This window comes from Paramacrobiotus metropolitanus, unplaced genomic scaffold, assembly GCF_019649055.1.
Source record: "Paramacrobiotus metropolitanus isolate TYO unplaced genomic scaffold, Prichtersi_v1.0 Parri_scaffold0000003, whole genome shotgun sequence".
Classification (NCBI taxonomy): Eukaryota; Metazoa; Tardigrada; class Eutardigrada; order Parachela; family Macrobiotidae; genus Paramacrobiotus; species Paramacrobiotus metropolitanus.
The window spans coordinates 3221165-3236829 of record NW_026570223.1 but is presented as its reverse complement, the minus strand read 5'-3'; the positions used below and the strand labels follow the sequence as shown (position 1 = coordinate 3236829).

Genomic DNA, 15665 nt, shown 5'->3' with positions numbered 1-15665 from the left:
TAATTTAATCTAGAAGTGCTTCTGGTATTTAGGCCATGAACGTTAATTAAGGTCATATGGCAGAAGCTGGACGGTGTTCACGGCTAATCATGATCACTGCGAATCCATACTATGAGGCAGTCAAACCTACTATTCAAAATTAGTATGTTTAGACTTAACTTAAAGCGAAAGTTTTGCTAAATAGCTTGTAAAAAAGTAGAGGATCATGATACTACATTCTGTAGTTGTTGATTTGAAATTTTTTTATCTAATTAAGTGTTTATGCATACTACCTAAATATAAGCAATCAAGTAATATTTTTGATGGATATAGGGTCAAAATTAAACTAAAATTAGAAAGTCGGCAGCGATATAGAGCTGCAGCTGCTACCTTGAACACCATCATCAATCATCATTCAACACACGTGCAATAGCTGAGGTTTAGGTAAACTGATAGCGATGTTTACAATAAAGGAAGCTGCATAAACTTTCGATTATGAGAACAACGCTCAAAATTTGTTACATGTCTTCTATATCGAGTTCTGTAATTTTGCACCAGAATGCAACGTCCCACAAAGTCTTTACGCCATTACAATTGACCTGACTACCCTGGACGTACAAAATTACGTTGGCTAATGCAAATCATCTATATAAAGTAATATAAATGTTGTAATCTATATATAATATAAATTTTTAAATTTTTAAACGACAGAATTTAAACAAATAGATAACAGAGCTGGCAGGTAAGAATACCAATGTTATTCAAACTGGTAAGAAAGGAAGGAGATTTGATTCATAAGTCAGTTCCAACAGTATTTCCGTCACTATTACAGGAGTGCAGGAGTATCTGCTCCGCGCTCTAGTTTAGACAGGATCCATCGCGAGGTTCGCATACAAGGTCAATGCAATCAATACAATATTCTGGCTGATTATAATTACATGACAATAGTGTTATTAATTATGACTGGAAAATTATTTTTAGAGACGTCACCAGAAACAGTTCAATTCATCGTATAGTGCTTTCGCGTACACCATATAGACGGGCATATTTCGATTTCTCAGAAACAGAAAGGGGTTTACTTGCAGCGTATCGAAACCGTAAACTGCTTAGCCGAAAATAATTTTTGTAGCCAAAGGCCTAGAGCCGATGTAAATTAATTCGCACTATATATAGGTGCTAAGGTAACCTGAATGATAAAATATGGTGCTTCCGGCGTTTCTACTGAAAATTATTACGTCTCTTAAAGTCCTGTACAATGAGCCCTATAACGCTGTGTCTTCTACATACATCTTCGATGATACGAGGTATAATTAGCGTGAATCACTGTAATTGCCAGAACAATAATAAAGTTCTTTGTCGGCGTCAAAGAACCAGTTACTGCACTACGTCGGCTGACACTAATATTATAAGAGTAGCGTAACAAATAAGAAGGTACTTTAAAGAGGCGCCATGCAAACCTTTTTGTCAGTTTAAACTCTTAAAGCTTTTTGCTAACTTTTTGTATGTTATATTATTTTATGACGTCGGTTTGTTGGTCTGCATTACAAATAAGTGATAAAATTTTTTTTAACCGTCTAGCAAAGCATTTAGTGCAGATTCAAAGTTCTGCGCAGATCTGTACATAGTTCTCAACGAACCTGACGTAATAAGTGCTTTTCTTATCTCGATTCTCCATGCTAAATTTTCAATAACGATCAAAAGTTTTTGAAATAAAAAACAAAGTGATTATGCGCCAGCTCATGCTTATTGTCAGCATACTGCATTTATTTTAATAATAGCCGTAATATATATTGTATCTCCCACACTATGCAAATAAGTACTTATACCATTGCTGCAGTTCTGCTTCAAAGTACAAGTAACTGCTTTAATATGCAAACAACCTGTAATAACTGAGTGATAAACAAATTTTGGTGCATGATTTAAGTGGTCTTGACGCATATGCACGAATACAACAAAGCAGCGCCGCGTGTCTTTATGAATCGAGCTTGCTCCCTCATTGTGCACAGTTTTAAGTGTAACAAATCTGAACAAGAGACATTCTCAGCACGAATCACGTATCCAGGCATGATATTCCCTCATGCTGGGCGGCTTGTTCGCGCACACATGGCATTCCAGGTTATAATGGCTGTAATATCTAATAATTGCCGTAATTGTTTCACAAAAGCCATTTCATGTTGCACAGATTTCCCGTCGAATAAGACAATATTCTCAGACAAGACTGCAGTTAAAAATTTTTGTCGGTTACTGTACTACTTAAAAGAACGTCGATTAATCAGTTTAGAACAAGAAACTGCAGACTGCAATATTATATACGTACTTGTGTGTTGCATACAGTTTTATTTGTCACAAAACCTAAATAGTCTTCCTATTGTACTACATGTGTATTGTACATCTAGAGCAGTATTATTAACCATCAAAGTAAGTTAAAAAATCCCTTTCATCTACAGCAATTCCTCGTTACAGCCTGTAGGCGCATATTACTGCTGGTGAGTGTCCGTCTACCACAACTGTATCTTGTAGTGACGTAGGGCAAGGTAAAAGCACTTTGCTGACGTGACAGGTGTTGCGGTCAACTACGCAATGATTTTTTTGTGCTCGACAGACGATTCGGTCACGGTACTGGCAGGTTAAGTGGTGCAAATGAGAATGAACGGTGAAATTCCCAATTAGCTGGCAGAACCCTGGAGCTCTTCTGCTAAACGGGAAACGGAAATCTGCTGTCACGAATGCAGATGCTATAATTGGGAAATCATTTGATACGTAGAAGCTAATTCGTGAACTTCTGCGCCTACGTAACTAAATTAAGCAGGAAGAAAAATGCCGGGTATCGTTTAATTAATACACCTACCGAATGCTAAGGAGCCAAAGAGATTTCTGTTGACTGTTAAATCAATGAAAACATAGATCAACGAGTATAACTTGGATAATTTATCGACCATTGTCGTAAATGATCTATATATTAATATATTTGGTCAATAGCATGGCATAATAAATAGTTACGCTAGTAACTAGTAGTAATAAATAGTTACGCTAGTAATGTTATGCCGTGTCAAATTGACACTGTCAATAGTGTGTTAGACTAACCATGCGTTCGGCCATCAAATTCGTAAAAAAGTGAGAATTTGGCAGATTTGTTATAGTGATATGCACTCGTACCGATTATTAGTTAACAATTGTAAGTAAAGCAAGTAAATCAGTTTGCGCAAACTACCTTATACGAAAAATATTTTTTTGCCAACGGATACACGGTTCATATGTCCGTGCGCATGATCAAAAACCTCTACATCAGCCATTACTTCATTCGAGCTATACAGATTATTAACTACGCTAAAAAGTACAAAACTGAAACAAGCAGCAATAAATTTATCAGGCTTAGCAAAAATACAGTTTTTCATAATTATGGATTTTAAGCTTTTTGTGATTGTTTGGTAATCCTATGCGGCCGGCCGTACAGCTGTTATAGAATCACATGGTGCAAGTAAGAATATCACGTAGTTACCAAGCATTTTAGCATTTCACGTTTTTTCCCTGGGACATTTAAGCGGCGGAGCTCCATAGGGGCGGAGCTGACGTGTGATTTAAGATATCCGTTCCCGAGGAAGTCCCATGATTCCCTCGAGATTGACAACCGGTAATCTGACACACCGGAAACCTTACGCTTGTACGTAAAATCTGCAAATTGATTCAGCAGAAGGTGCCGGTATATATAAATGATGCTGCGACTGCATGCCTGCTCGGGTGTATTCTCACGTCCATCATTTTCTCTCGCGGCTTGCCACGGTTAATTAATCGACTTTGCTACTAAAAAGCTGGAACACTGTTTTGTGCCGGTTTTTCTCTGTACTGACATTATTCACATACTCGGATGCATCTACCGTTCGTTATGCCACTAAAGCCTAACAATTCCCTGCATGCCATGGTCTCACCGCGACCCATGCGCCGTACAGTGGAGGCCACAAAAAGCGATGGTGGCGAAAACAACAACAAGGAAACTTACAGGGTTGTCATGCTCGGCTCAAGTAAGTAACAGTTTCTTGTTCGGTTTTGCAAGAATTTGTAAAGTACTAATTATTAAGTCATGTATGCATATATTGTAGATGGTGTGGGAAAAAGCGCCCTCGTGGAGAATTTCGTTAGACAAAGGTCAGTCGTTAGACACTCGGTATAAAAAAGCCGCAGATCGTTTGCACAAATTCAGCACAATGATGATTGCTTGTAGTGTTGTTTACCTTCTTGTGCCATTGCAACTTGTTTAATTTACAAGCAACTTAATATAAAACATGTGCAATGGCTATGCACAATTAACGTGACGCAAGAACACCAATACTTATTGTTAATAGTGATAACCGTCAATGACTAATTACATATAAACATCCAGATAAACCAAATATACTGCAATAACCCTTTTAATCAATAATTTACGGTAAATATTAGCCTTTAATTGATGGTTTGTTCTTAATAATAAGAAAGAAACCGCACATTATGAATCTCCATATTGTCTCGGTCCAGCCTACTCTAGATTATTAGCTTTGGATATCAATGGATATTATGAAAGGTTTTGACGATGCATATCACGCTTAAGCAAAAGGCAGAAAAATTTTAAAAAAAGGAAAAATTTGAAACTTATTTGATATGGTAGTAGATGAGCAAAGCGCATTTTAGTTTAATGTCTTTGAACGTTGCATATCTCTACCGGGAGCACTGAACCAATTATGTTACCAAATTATTAGTAATTTGTAGGTCATTAAGGAAGTCACGGCACAGCTCCAACGAAATGCACCATATTGAATTCACGGAATTTGGACATGCCGTAACCGTTGAGCTATTGGATACATCCGATTACCAAAATTTTCCGGCAATGCGTGAATTAGCCATCAGACAAGCGCACGCTTTCATCCTAGTTAGCAGTGTGGACTCTGAGGAATCCTTTGAACACGTCAAGGAATTGCGACAGGAAATTCTCCGTATTAAACAATCTCAAAGCCCCGCCAATCAGCCTCCCATCCTTGTTGTTGCCAATAAGATTGACCTTCCCAAGCATCAGTGGAGCTTTGATACGGCTTACGCCGAACTTGTGGTGAGCCCAGCTAAAATTTATCGTTTAAACCAAATGATAGCAAAGAGTTGCTAGCAAAGAGTTGCGATTGAGATTTATAATAAATATTTTGTTAGGCGTGAAGTTTTTACGTGTACATCTGTACCAGATAATTAGAAGAGGCCGTTTTTCGTAATGACATCAAAGCAAAAATAGTAAATTAGCAGACGCATGCAGTGCAAACGAAAATAAATACTACACAAAACATAACAAATGTGCTTCATTTTATATCAAGGCAGTAATAAGTCAGTAATGATTAATTAATAACTTGGTTGATTTTATTTGACGGTGTAGGTGCACTGCGATTGGGAAGACTGCGGTTTCGTCTCGTGCTCCGTCCAGGAACCAAACAGTGTACAAAAAATCTTCGATCGTGAGTTGGCAAAATTGTAATGCAATTGCCATAAAAAAGCCTAACCGTGTTGTTCGGTTTTTATTTTAGAGATGATCATACAGATCAACGCATCGACACTGCGCGAACCCGGAAGTCGTCCGCCGGCCAAGAACATGACCCGGCGACAGTCCGTACCGAATCTCCTTGATGTACCCGTGGAGAGTATTAAACGAACACCCTCTTTCCCGCGCAAAAAGAAGCTCTCACGCAGTCCCAATCCGGCCACCCGACTCGAATCCCACGAGCCAGCCTCACCTGTTCGCCGTGTCCCTTCCTGTAATGTGCAATAAATTCCCGGAAATATTGTTTCTTGCGGGAAGTGTTTTCTGGATACTGTGTCATCATTTGTCTGTGGTTCGATCAGCTATGGAGATGCTGTGCAATCTCACGCATGACTTGTACCATAAGCCGGCTTTTATGCTCTTTAGCCCACCATCACATGTTCATTCATGAAATTATTTTTTGCCCCCCAGCCACGATGGTGATTAAAATCATTAAGAAGATTCTGTAGAAAATCCGCGCATGGTCTATCAGTGCATCAATGATAACAAGGAGAATTGTATGAATTCCCTTCCCACATCGTGGAACCAATTTTCGTGGTGAATACGAAAGGCTGCATTGTAGAGCGCGCCTATAAACAGAAAACGGGTGTTTGCCAAATGCACTGTGGGATTGGTACAAACATTTAAACCCGCTAAATTAACATTCGGTCGTTCACGCACTAACACGTCTATTGAACTTCTCCTGGCTTTAGTTCTCTGTGTACGGACTATCCATATCCGTGCTCTACATTCGTACTTACTCATAGCGTTTTTGTCAATTAATCGAGTTGCTGTGCATATGGTGGGTAAACATTTATGCATATCGCTATGAGATAAAAAATTTCACTCGGTTACAGCGCGCGCTACCCAGCTGCTTATTGTCGCACGTTAATACGACGAATCCTCGCAGTGTACCTGGAACCAATTTCTGATCGACCACTCGTAAACATGTTCAATTCATCTCTTGAGTACGCATGGAGAAATGTAGGATAATGGGCTAAGAGAATGGATTGCTGAGGGCGTATTCCTGTTTTTGTAGCGTTACAGTGAATCAGAGGGAAAGTGTAGTAGCCGCGCTAAAGGTTAATGGAAGTGTCTTACCTGTGTGAGAAATGCGTGGTATGCGCTGTTATTTACTTACATGCACAGTTTTGCTACTTATTGATGATAAGTTATGTAAGAAATTTCGACATCAATACTACTAATGCCGCGCAAATGAGATGGTCAGGAAATTTAAAAAGATTATTTAATTACGGCTGCGTTCTGATATGTTAAAATTTTTTAATGTGGTTAATTAAACAATGATCAGTAGAGAAACGAAGGCCGATTCCGATGAACTTGAGGTCACGCTTAATTAAATCAACAGGCCCTTCAAGCGGATTTATTAGCGTCATTTAAACAACGTTTCCTGGACCTGCTGTATCGGTTCAAATCAGCATTAACGATTTTCCTTCTTTGTGCGTGCACTGTTTCTCAAAACAAAGTATGCTACCTATGTACATACTGTCGCGTGTAAAAAAGGTTTTTTGCTTCTTTGTATCTTTGAATCGAAAACCACTCGATGGACACTTTTCGGTCTAGCGCAGTATTTCCGATAAATATTATTTAGAGCCAGCCTTACACTTATGGAATGCCGATCCAGGGACCAACTGATCAGATCAATACTGCCTTATTGACCAGTCGTTCCAACATAAATTTTGAACAAGAGACTATTGTTGGGTTTCGAACTTTGAAATGAAAATTGTGTAAACTCTTCACACACGTTTGGAGTCAAAAAAATCGATTACATTAAAGCCTGAGGAATAGAATTCGAGTGATACAAAGATAAATCTAATTTTAAATAAGCGTCAGTTATGGATTGAAAGCCACTCTATTTAAAAAAGCGCAAAAGCGCTTTTCATAACCGAAGGAGTAAAACCGTATTTATTTTAAATCTGTTTAACTATAAGCATCTATTAAAAAACAGCCGATCTTGGAATTAGGGCCGAATGATTAAATTAATTAATTCACTGAAGCCCAAATCTGATTATTATCATACGATGTTCAAAACGTGCGCCGGTGCGCGCATGTATTAATCAAATTATTCAATGTGGTCTGTAACTGAATTTGCAAAATGCCTTCACACGCACATTTTGAACGCGAAGGTCAGCGAAGCATGCAGTGATTTGACGTAAATTACACCGGTTATGTCAGAGTGATTTAGAAGTGAATCAGTATAATTGTCCGGTAAACAAAAAATCTCCATTTCATGCTACTCTTTGACCTTTACCGTCCAAGCAGGCTATTTTTGCTCAAAAAGCCGTAGACGTAAGTCGGCATACGCAAGTTCCGCTGACAACTTTCCCGTCAACACTAAAATTTCATTACAGGCTATGGCGATCTCTGTGCCGTTTGAACCGTCTCGGGTGTTTGTGGACTTAAACGGAATTTTCCCACCACTTAAGACAAACCTGGCAATAACGAACATTAATGTGAGGATAGCTTAAAGCAACTGTTATCTTTTACACATGTATAGGTACTAATTGGATGCTCTCGTCCTTAACATCGATCGTAAAATACAGCATCAGTATAAATAAAGCATCTGCATTGCGCATGTTCTTAAAAGTGCCGGTACAGTGTATCACAATTCTTATCACGCCAAATATTCTTACTAAAAATTCTCCTAATTGAACGAGGTAATTACTACCATATGCACATAAATAATATTGTAATAATTATATAAAAAATATTACATCGTGTTTACCTCCGACTGTAACTATCGTACCGGTTTGCAATTCGCTCAATTTATGCTGCGGAGTGCGTTTTTAAAAGCGATTTAGTATTTATTGGCATTTCGTATTTCCAAATTTGTTGCTTTATGAGCTAATATCTGTACATATTGTACGCTGCAAACAGTTTCATCGCGTGTACGTTCTTTTGTGGGTAAAAGCCAACCCTTTCAAAAATTATCCTTCTGTAGGTAAATGAAGCCTTGCAGCTATAACAATGCTTTAACAGTAAGTACTTACTTGAATTTGTTTTGCATATTTGTATAGAACGAAATAATTGACGCCCACTGCATGCGCTTGTATACCGTTTGTACTTCGAAGCAAAATCCATATTATTATAGATGCTTCTGGAAGGTTCGTAATTACTACATTTTGGACTATGTATCGTGCCTCTTATACGATTCATACAAAAGCCGCGGGATATTTAATGCAGCGCAACACCAGGGATAATTGTTTCGGAAAGGTCAAGGCCACATGTCACTTTAAGCCGCATTGGACAATGAGGGAATCATGGGTTTGGTCACATGCTAAATGGAAAAGCTTATTTAGGATCATTTATACGCTATACTTAACGGACATTAATTGCATAGTTACCAGCGGACGTTGTGCAAGCGAACGTCGGCTACAGCTGCTAGTCATATTATTAAAGTATTATCATGCCGTCACAGTGTTGCAGTATCATTTATGACGAACATGCCCGACACTTTTCGGGGTGGACAAATTAGTGTTATACGAACAATCATGCAGTTCTCTATTCGCGGGATATTAAATCCCTGTCTATGTTTAGAATATTGTAGTGGTTTCGTCTTACCGCTTAATCTTTTAGAAGGTTTATCGAATAGCTTCCGCAACCGCAATTACAGATAGCATATACGGAAGACCTTGGAACACCATGAACCTGTGGTTAACTTTGTAGAGTTTCGTATAACAAGTAACTATTCGTCATATGTTCTTGCTAAAATAAACACTGCTTCCAGAATGCGCATGCCGCATGCCGAAGGCCCCGTATGGTCGAGATCGTGACATGTTGCCAAACATTTAAAATGACCACATCTCTACACGTCATGTAAAATCAATTTTCGGACAGGTGCTGCTGAAAGATACAAACTGGAACTAATAGTAAGCTATTGCAGATTTTTTCAGTCAATTTCCAAAATGTTAAATCTTGTATACCAAGGACGACAAAATTAATAGCAAATTAACCGATCATCGAAAAATAATACAAAACCCCGTTCATATTATTTTTATTGTCATATCTGTTAGTGAATCATATGGTTGCAATGAGAATTACAAAGAATACATACATCTGCGTACAGTACAGGATAGTACTAACGAGTCTATTTGATCCAAAAATGCAAAACGTGATAAACTTTTCAATTTTTAAATGACATTTATTTTTATTTTAAGAACTTGACTGGTGAGTACTGTATGTAAGTACTTACTTTATATCTATATCTCACAAGTCAGTTTTGTCACTTTTATGTGGTGAACCGGTCAATCGTCACGATTGCTCTGCGGACTCGACTCGCGCCGTGAAGGGGCAGTCTGGCTGCAAAATTTCGAATTCACCTTTCGAATGTTCGATCCATCAATTGTATCTGCTGACTGCTTAGATAGCAACAGGTTCCTTGTTGATGCCCGTGATTTTGCAAAGCTGTTTTGTTTTCTCTTATTAGTCGTTACTTACTTTCAACATTAGCATAATATTACCCTTGATATAGGGCAGTGTGCGCTAAGCTCCAAAACCGATTAAGAAACCGATCCGATTAATGCTTTTTCATCCTGACTCAAGCGACCGCACCTCCCGAATGCGTCTATTGGACAATCCGAAACACTTCCGGTTGCACAAAATCTTAATCGCAACCGGTTGAGCAAAAGCGATTAAGAAATTTTCGGAATTTTCTTAATCGGTAAAAGTCTTAATCGGTTAGCGGTTATTCTGGGGTTATTTCGCTAGCAGTTACGATGTCTGACAGCCTAACTAGGGATACTGATCCGGGGTGCTTTTTGGGGGTCCATATTGCCGAATTTTCTATTTGACTCCATGAAATTTTCGTATCGCTTGATTTTTTAATCGGTTTTGCGCACCTGTGGTGTTAAATCGATTAATAAACCGATTAAAAACCCGAGCGATTAAGAAATTTTCTGGAGAAAATGTCTTAATCGGATTCGTAATCGCTACCGAAGATGCTTAGCGCACTGGCCCCATACTCTGAGGGAACGATCTGAGTAAAGTAGTGAAAGGTGAGTGTCAGTATTTCCAAATTAACCAGCCATCCAGGCTGAGGTGGGATACAGAACTGCCTTTTGTTGGTCCAGTGCTTGGTCGTTTTGTCTGTCTTGGACTTTTGAAACAGCACCGAAACAAGAACCACAGAGATGTCCGCCGTTGCACCCGATGTTGGCTCTGTCGTTCGTCCTCGACCTGTCCACATTCCTCATTATACCATCAACTTCCGCAAGCCCATCCCCAAAGTCCGCCGCGGTCCACGGCGATTTATGCGCCGCGGTGGACGGAACTGCGAGAGCGTACCGTATCCACAGGCAGCGGATGGTCTGGTTCTTCAGGGCTTGCTAGTAGGCAGCCAGGTCTTCCTCTACGATATGGTGACTTTTCGTTTCCTGCGTCAACATCGCGTAAGTAATGATCACTATGGTATAAAAGCGTACTGTAATTTCTGCTCTCTTTGATGGGATCAAACAGGGTACGGTGTCACTTCGGTCATCGAACAGTTCGAACTGTACCCTGTTTGATCAAGTTCCGTTGTGCCTAGCCGGTTATCGGTTTCAGTTTGAGATTTCTTTTGCTTCTTACGCTCCCCAACGAATTCACTTCCATTTCGCATTCTCTGGAATAATTTTTATAATACAAAAATTTTTCCCTGTGCGAATAGATGTTTTTGTATCTTTCAATGTCCATTGAACGCTAAACAGGACTTTGATCGTAAAATTGATTGCAGAATTAAATATCTGTGAGACGATATAATTATCACGGTATGCAGCATACCGTATGCTTCTTGAATCCTTCAAGACTGAGATTGCAGTTGATTGTTAATAACGTAATACGAACCCCTGTCTGCTTAAAATTTGACTTTTTGTGGAAGTATCGAATTTTTTTAATAATATTCCTTGCAACACAGGGCCATTTCGGTGAAGCTCATCGTTTCAAAGTCTACGAGCGTGGTGTACGGGCACCGTTTGGAGAGTCCGACGGCAGCAAAACATACGACCCGGAAACGGACTCATTTCCCCCGCCCGCTCACATCCAACCGGTCGGTACTCTCAACCTGTTTGAGGCATACTTCCTCAGCATTGTGACGAACTGTCTGCGCATCTGGGACGGTTCCAGCGGAATGGAAATTGATCCCAGGGCGTTGATGGGGATATTTATGCGGCTGCATCCATTATTTCCATATTTCTTCGCTGCGTACTGTCATTTTCGCCGCCTGAAATATGTGGTGACATCGGGTGTGAAATTCGGAACGGATTTTGGTAAGCTGCTTAAATTTTATTTGCTTTAATATTAATGTTTCGTATTGGCGAACTGTCCGGTTATGCGCGTAAATGCGGCCGGTCGTGCACTGTATTCTCTTTGTTAAATTTGTAAAACGTTATAGATTCTCGAACAATGAGCATCGAAATCTTGCACAAATTAGAATTGACACGAGTATAAAATAATAATAAGTATATAACAGAATGTTTATGGATGTTATAATATGGATGTTATTGTGAATGACGGTGTCAATAGCGGAATACCAGATTAATGATTTTGAGGGTTTAATTAAACAATTCTATGCAGACTGCATTACATTGCAGCCAACTGATAACCACGTACGCTAGAGTAGCGTTTATCTGGAAGCGGTCACTGCCTTCGGGTTTCCTTGTAAGCAAATGTCAGCATTTGCGCAAGCTATAAATGATTTTGGGCGTATTACGCAGTTCTATATGAATATGGACCATCCAAAACCCACTCCCTGTATATGGCGTACATTGTCATTCCCGGATTGCGCGATCCCAGTCTGAATATGGTTGACACCCTGCAACGGGTGGCTAATGCCGCTAAAAAGGACGCCTTGTTGGTACGCGTGACTACCGATGCAGTGTCTGAACAGGAAATCGCTACTTACGACTCCTTTGTCCGCATGAAGATTACGGTATGTTGCCGTTTCTTATACAGACCTGGATGATTATTCCTGCATTTAATTCCCACACTGGTTGACGCAATACCGGTGAATTTTACCGGAAATTGTTTATTCCAGTCTATTGTGTTGTGTGAAATGTCAGTAACATAATCAGTGTGCATTTATCTGTTATTACGATGCTTTTAATTGTGCACGCTGTTCAGGAGCTAATTGTGCGCCGTCGAGAACGGATTTTTGACAAGCCCATGCTGGAGACGACGCCTCAATATGTTCCGCCGTACCGAAACTTGCAGGCCTTGGCGGGAAAGGCCGGTACTGAGGACCCAGCTCCACTAGGAAATGGTTCTGTTGATGCCGCGTAAGTTTGTGCCTAATTAGCAGTAATACGAGCGAACTTTATAACAAAATCACCTGTGTTTCTGCTAGACATTATATTGTTAATTATTGCCATCTCCTTTTATTTTTTGACCGTTAAAAACTTGCCGGTTGATGAGAAATAAATTTCTTTTTCGCTGGATGTAATAGGAGATTGTAGAAGTCTGGTAGGAACAGAAGTTGACTCTAGCTAGCCTGATAAATGAATTGTTACTGCCTCTTGAATATTTGTCTTAGTACATCAGATACGTGATAAGTGGTTTTTAATGGTTTGTTTCTGTACTCCTCTGTGGTATCAGGGGTGTGAATTCCACTCGCCGACAGCGTCCCCAGACTTTCCACTTTCCCACGGTTTTTATGGGCGTTCGTCGTGTGTTTCGGGGCCGATTGTGGACCGGACCGACAAGAGGAGCGGGTGCTAGTAGTCTAGGATTCGGTCCGGCATTCGGATATCAGCGCACTCGTGGTCCACCAATGTTTGTCAGCCGTAACTCTTCGTAAGTTAAACACCGTGCTAGTATTCCTGATTATCATGTAAAACGTGCGCAATTATGACGGATGTTACGTATTTGGATTTCGTAGATCGTATCGTCCGGTGCGGGTTTGTGGACGTGGTGCGAGATTTTGGAGACGCTAAACAAATGGAAATTTCTTGCCGCTATAATATGTGCGGTATTCCATAAGTTGAATTTGGTTCACATTTGGTTGACCTTAGCTTCGGTTATTATTATGGCTCTTCGTTAGTTCGTTTTATTTTTTTATAGAGATGATGATAATTGTACCCTTAAAAGAGACTGTTTGTTTTTCGAATCTGGTTCATCAGCTTATGACATGCGTATTTTATTAGCCGTACTACAACGATCATGATCGATTCAGGGCAATTTTTCACCGTTAATAAGTACATTTTGTGTTCGCTAACATTGTCGTAATAATGATGAATAGAATGTCGAAAGTTTAATTAGCTGCAGTCTAGCATTTACATCTCGTAGCGCACATGGTAATTAAGTGATTAATCGTGCGTCGTGCATGGCGCCGCTAAGTGAACTGAGCGATTGGTTCAGTAGTTGCCGCGGTATTCATCGCGCGGTCCACCGCGAGCCGAAAACGGTCGGGAATATCCCGACTCAAACTGTCCGGCACCGCCGTACTGTCCATAGTGCTGCTGCGGCGCACCGTAATTGCCGCCGAACGGTGCTCCGTAGTCGCGATCCCGAGTTCGATCATAGCTGCCGCCGTACGGGCCGCTGTATCCACCCGTGCCATAGTGCTGCGGTGACGCACCATAATGCTTGGCATCATAATTGCTGGCGCCGCCGTAGTTGCCGTGCAACCCCCCGGCTCCCGCTCCGTACGAGGTCAGGTCACCGGCGTTGATCTGCAGATCCTGCAGCAAACGTCCGGCCTGCAATTGGAAAAACAGTAGAAGGTGAACTAACATTCACGCGGTTATACAGTTCGGCGACTTGGATTTCGGCGTTGTTTGCAAAAATTACATGGCTGACCTGGCCATGGCCAGCCACAGTATGTACACAGAGTGAGTATCAGTTAGTACCTGTTGCAACAGATGTCCAACTTCCTTCAGCTTACTCTGGGTCTGGTGAATGTCGGCGGTGCTGCCGGTATTGGCTCCACCAGCGCGGTGCTGCTGATCCTGACCAAACTGCCCGCCATGCTGGTTGTACTGACCAGTGGACAGGCCGCCAGTGGCACCGCCGTAGCGGTTTCCAGTGGTAGACGAATATTGGGAGTCCTAAGAAAAATTTTAACTCGGAAATAATTATCCACAGTTACGAAGAAACACAATGAAGCTTCTTAATAGAAAACGGAAATTTCCATTCGGAGTTGGCGAAACATTTTACAGCCCTCTCTAATTTTATGATTAGAATGATTGAATAATTATTATTACTCAAGTATTGTTTAAAACCATCTCATCTGATCGAAAAATCGAGTATTTGCTGAGTGATTTTTATCATTCATAATTTAAGCAAGTGTATGGATACTGGATCCTTAGTTGTGTTGCTGGTTTTACATCTTACAACCGCATGCTGACTTTAAGTTGCCCTTTACCTGGTTCTTGTTAAAATCCGATGTATACTTGCTAGTATCCTTATTGTCTTTATCCTTATTGTCTTTATCCTTGTTGTCTTTGTCCTTGTAATCGGAGTCCTTATTGTACTTGTTGGCATCCGAACTGTACTGATTCTTAGTTGTATCTTGGGTGTTGTACTGGTTCTTACTGGTATCGGTCGAGGTTTTGTCCGTGTTTGTAGTGTCCTTGCTTTTATCCGCGTCCTTGTTGGTGTCGGTGTTTGGTGTGGACGACATTTTCGTCAGAATGGAGTTAATGAGCGAGGAAATTGTGAAAAGTGTTATAAATTCACACTGATTAACTGAGCAACTGCTGAATGAATGGTTTACGCTTATTGTCGAACTTTTAATAGTGCGCAGGTCTACAAAATTAGTAATGCTAGAGTTGGGTTATATTTTTAATGATATGGCTGGGACTCATGACACACGGAAGTTGCTAGGGAAACGCATAAAATCGGAATTTACCTAAGAAAACATCGTACAGGAAATTTCCCATTATAAAAAAATTAAGTAGTGAAATCTTAAGTAGTGAAAAGATGAGGCAAAGGTCACGTACATTTATGGATTTTATTACGGATTTTAAATACTGTACATGGGGAAATACCTCTTTTGTAAGGTGTTGTGTTTATTTCTGGGGAAATAAAAACTAGTAAATAAGGGTAGATAATTATGGCCCTGATAATATTGTGCATATATAGAGTTTGTGGTTTCTGAATCCCGCAAACAAATGCTTTGACCTGAGTTGCGAATTAGATCAGAAAAATTCCAGAATTTTTTTATAAC

General features: G+C 40.1%; 3 protein-coding genes across 5 annotated transcripts; 2 read left to right on the top strand and 1 right to left on the bottom strand.

The window, feature by feature from the left end:
• The first annotated feature begins 3492 nt into the window (after positions 1-3492).
• LOC129595778 (ras-related protein Rap-2c-like) lies at positions 3493-5971 on the top strand. Its single transcript, XM_055492891.1, has 5 exons — positions 3493-3998; positions 4077-4122; positions 4720-5056; positions 5369-5447; positions 5517-5971. The coding sequence occupies exons 1-5, from the start codon at positions 3845-3847 to the stop codon at positions 5756-5758; spliced, it is 858 nt and encodes a 285-aa protein (XP_055348866.1). The 5' UTR covers positions 3493-3844; the 3' UTR covers positions 5759-5971.
• A 4263-nt stretch (positions 5972-10234) lies between these two features.
• Positions 10235-13630, top strand: LOC129596252 (uncharacterized). Of its 3 annotated transcripts, none has more exons than XM_055493500.1 (7): positions 10235-10521; positions 10635-10914; positions 11418-11769; positions 12217-12431; positions 12623-12777; positions 13094-13291; positions 13377-13630. In XM_055493500.1, the coding sequence occupies exons 2-7, from the start codon at positions 10657-10659 to the stop codon at positions 13429-13431; spliced, it is 1233 nt and encodes a 410-aa protein (XP_055349475.1). In that variant the 5' UTR covers positions 10235-10521; positions 10635-10656; the 3' UTR covers positions 13432-13630. The 3 variants fall into 3 exon arrangements, with proteins under 3 accessions (XP_055349475.1, XP_055349461.1, XP_055349466.1); XM_055493486.1 differs by having other exon boundaries at positions 10597-10914; XM_055493491.1 differs by having other exon boundaries at positions 10235-10914.
• LOC129596273 (keratin, type I cytoskeletal 9-like) lies at positions 13619-15280 on the bottom strand. The gene is made up of 3 exons (XM_055493511.1): positions 14862-15280; positions 14347-14544; positions 13619-14196 (listed from the first exon to the last, which is right to left on the bottom strand). The coding sequence occupies exons 1-3, from the start codon at positions 15117-15119 to the stop codon at positions 13852-13854; spliced, it is 801 nt and encodes a 266-aa protein (XP_055349486.1). The 5' UTR covers positions 15120-15280; the 3' UTR covers positions 13619-13851.
• Between the last annotated feature and the right edge of the window lie 385 nt (positions 15281-15665).

Excerpts from the sequence above, each read along its gene's own strand:
- LOC129595778 (XM_055492891.1), top strand. The coding sequence starts at position 3,845 with ATGCATCTACCGTTCGTTATGCCACTAAAGCCTAACAATTCCCTGCAT. Across the intron at positions 3,999-4,076 it reads GGTTGTCATGCTCGGCTCAA|ATGGTGTGGGAAAAAGCGCC; the intron begins GTAAGTAACAGT and ends CATATATTGTAG. Across the intron at positions 5,057-5,368 it reads CGGCTTACGCCGAACTTGTG|GTGCACTGCGATTGGGAAGA; the intron begins GTGAGCCCAGCT and ends TTGACGGTGTAG.
- LOC129596273 (XM_055493511.1), bottom strand. The coding sequence starts at position 15,119 with ATGTCGTCCACACCAAACACCGACACCAACAAGGACGCGGATAAAAGC. Across the intron at positions 14,545-14,861 it reads CGGATTTTAACAAGAACCAG|GACTCCCAATATTCGTCTAC; the intron begins GTAAAGGGCAAC and ends AATTTTTCTTAG. Across the intron at positions 14,197-14,346 it reads TTGGACATCTGTTGCAACAG|GCCGGACGTTTGCTGCAGGA; the intron begins GTACTAACTGAT and ends TTCCAATTGCAG.
- LOC129596252 (XM_055493500.1), top strand. The coding sequence starts at position 10,657 with ATGTCCGCCGTTGCACCCGATGTTGGCTCTGTCGTTCGTCCTCGACCT. Across the intron at positions 12,432-12,622 it reads TTGTCCGCATGAAGATTACG|GAGCTAATTGTGCGCCGTCG; the intron begins GTATGTTGCCGT and ends CACGCTGTTCAG. Across the intron at positions 12,778-13,093 it reads AATGGTTCTGTTGATGCCGC|GGGTGTGAATTCCACTCGCC; the intron begins GTAAGTTTGTGC and ends CTGTGGTATCAG.